General features: G+C 37.8%; 1 protein-coding gene across 1 annotated transcript in view; it reads right to left on the bottom strand.

Annotated features, from left to right (window-relative positions):
• Window positions 1-1926, bottom strand: part of cpne4b (copine IVb) — a 34172-nt gene that overhangs the window by 13148 nt on the left and 19098 nt on the right. Inside the window, exon 8 of the mRNA XM_016441997.1 lies at window positions 1517-1615. Within this exon, the coding sequence (XP_016297483.1) occupies window positions 1517-1615 (99 nt within the window). The remainder of the gene's footprint in view (window positions 1-1516; window positions 1616-1926) is intronic.

Raw genomic sequence — 1926 nt, 5'->3', positions numbered from 1 at the left:
TAAATGCCTTTACGATGTGATACGAGATTTGAAAAGGGAGAAAAAAAAAGTTCGGCAAAAGGCGGGATCGAACCCAGGTCGATCGCGTCAAAAATCCAATGTCAAGCACTTAACCATCTGCACCACTGGCGCTGATATTTTATAGCCACTTTTAACTAAATGTAAATATACACTCCGTATTTTTTTATTCCATAGTAAGGGCAATTCATACAATACATTTAAACTGAGCTACTTTAATACCATCTCCGAACTTTCTACCACGACTCTGCTGTTCTTCAGCTGGTTCTTCCTGTATACGTTGATTGACAGATGTCTCGTCCAGTCAGCGGTGAGTAATCCCAAACCAATGGCGCTGTCTCAAACTATACCTACCTCTTCCGGTTTGTCTGATTTGTCGTTGTGTTTTCTGACTTATTTTGTTTTCGAATTTGTCATTGTGTTTTCTGACTTGTTATAATGTTTTCTGAATTGTTGTTGTGCTTTCTGAATTGTGATTTTGTTTTTTAGACTTGCATTTGCGTTTGTAATTTGTTATTTTGTTTTCAGAATTGTGATTTGTTTTGCACTTCTCGGCCACCGTAGAATTCTCTATAAAATCAAGGACAAAAAGAAGCTCAAAAGAAACACAGCGAGAGAGGCAAACAGACAGAATGATGACATGATGAATTCAGTGTCTGTTACAACAGGATGAGTAGAGAATAGTAGATGAAAACTGAGAAAGTGAGACATATAACGATAAAAAAAAGTAAGTGTTAGGCTTGTTTCACACCGCCTGCAAGAGAAAACACAGCGGAACTGTAAGAGCTTCACACTGACTGAGCTTCCGCTGCATAACAGACATGAGGCTCTCCACAGATAATAAAGAGATTCGTGGAATCTACAAGAAGAGCTGGAATGTAGAAAATATAATTGCGAAGGTATTCTGGGTGGACCACAGTGCTGCTTTGTGTAAGTCTGTATCACAGAACTGAATCATTATCTAAAAACCCTTGAAGACCCATCAGGTTGGATAGGATGTGAATGGCGAAATTTTTACAAAGGCTTCATGTGCTTAGAATTAAAACTCAAAAGTTAAAATTTTGGCCTCATCAGACCACAGAATCTTCTTTGAATTTCCACAGCTGTTCACGTGCCCATGGGCAAGCTCCAGTCGAGATGTGATATTAGTTTTTATTAATGAAGGCTTTCTTCTTTGCACATATCCATAAGCTGTAGTTATAAAGTATGTATGCTATTGCTCTTACTCGGCTCCATGTGCTTCAGGGTATATTCAGCGCTTCAAAAATGTTATAATGTCTTTGCCCTTTTTAGAATTTTTTTCCCCCAAGTGTCTTGAAACTTAGTAGTGCTTCTTGCTAGTCCGGTGGGCATAATGCTATAAATGGGTATATTTCTGCATAATTAACAAATACAAAGGTGAACCAAGAGTACGTTGTGTTGATGAGAGTTGGAAATCTACATTTTGGAAGCAGGGTGTTTTCTGACTGTGTGTGTGTGTGTGTGTATGTGTTTATACCTGCTTCCCATCCATGGCCGCCTTCATCTCCTTGAAAGTGGTTTGAAATTCTCCTATGAAGTCATGTTTGCCATTTGAATCCCAGTCCCATACTATACACTACAACAAGGAAAAAGACATTAAAACATTATATGTTTATGATACAGCCCAATAAATTAAAACATAATAATTGCCTTTTGACACACTAAACCATCATTATCCTACATCTCTAATATGCTGAGCCATATGCTTAATGTAGTAAATAAATTTGTGAATAATTTCAGCTTTGTGCATGAAGGTGTGAGACTTCGATCCCTAAAGAACTGTGATAAATATCCTGTGCTAAGTAGTTTTCTATAGCAGTACTGAAGGTCATATTGTCTTATATACACACACACACACACACACACACACACACACACACACACACA

The sequence above is a fragment of the Sinocyclocheilus anshuiensis genome, unplaced genomic scaffold, assembly GCF_001515605.1.
Source record: "Sinocyclocheilus anshuiensis isolate Anshui unplaced genomic scaffold, SAMN03320099.WGS_v1.1 scaffold195, whole genome shotgun sequence".
NCBI classification, from domain to species: domain Eukaryota; kingdom Metazoa; phylum Chordata; class Actinopteri; order Cypriniformes; family Cyprinidae; genus Sinocyclocheilus; species Sinocyclocheilus anshuiensis.
Note: the sequence above shows the minus strand (reverse complement) of the source record. Positions and strands in the feature narration are given on the sequence as shown.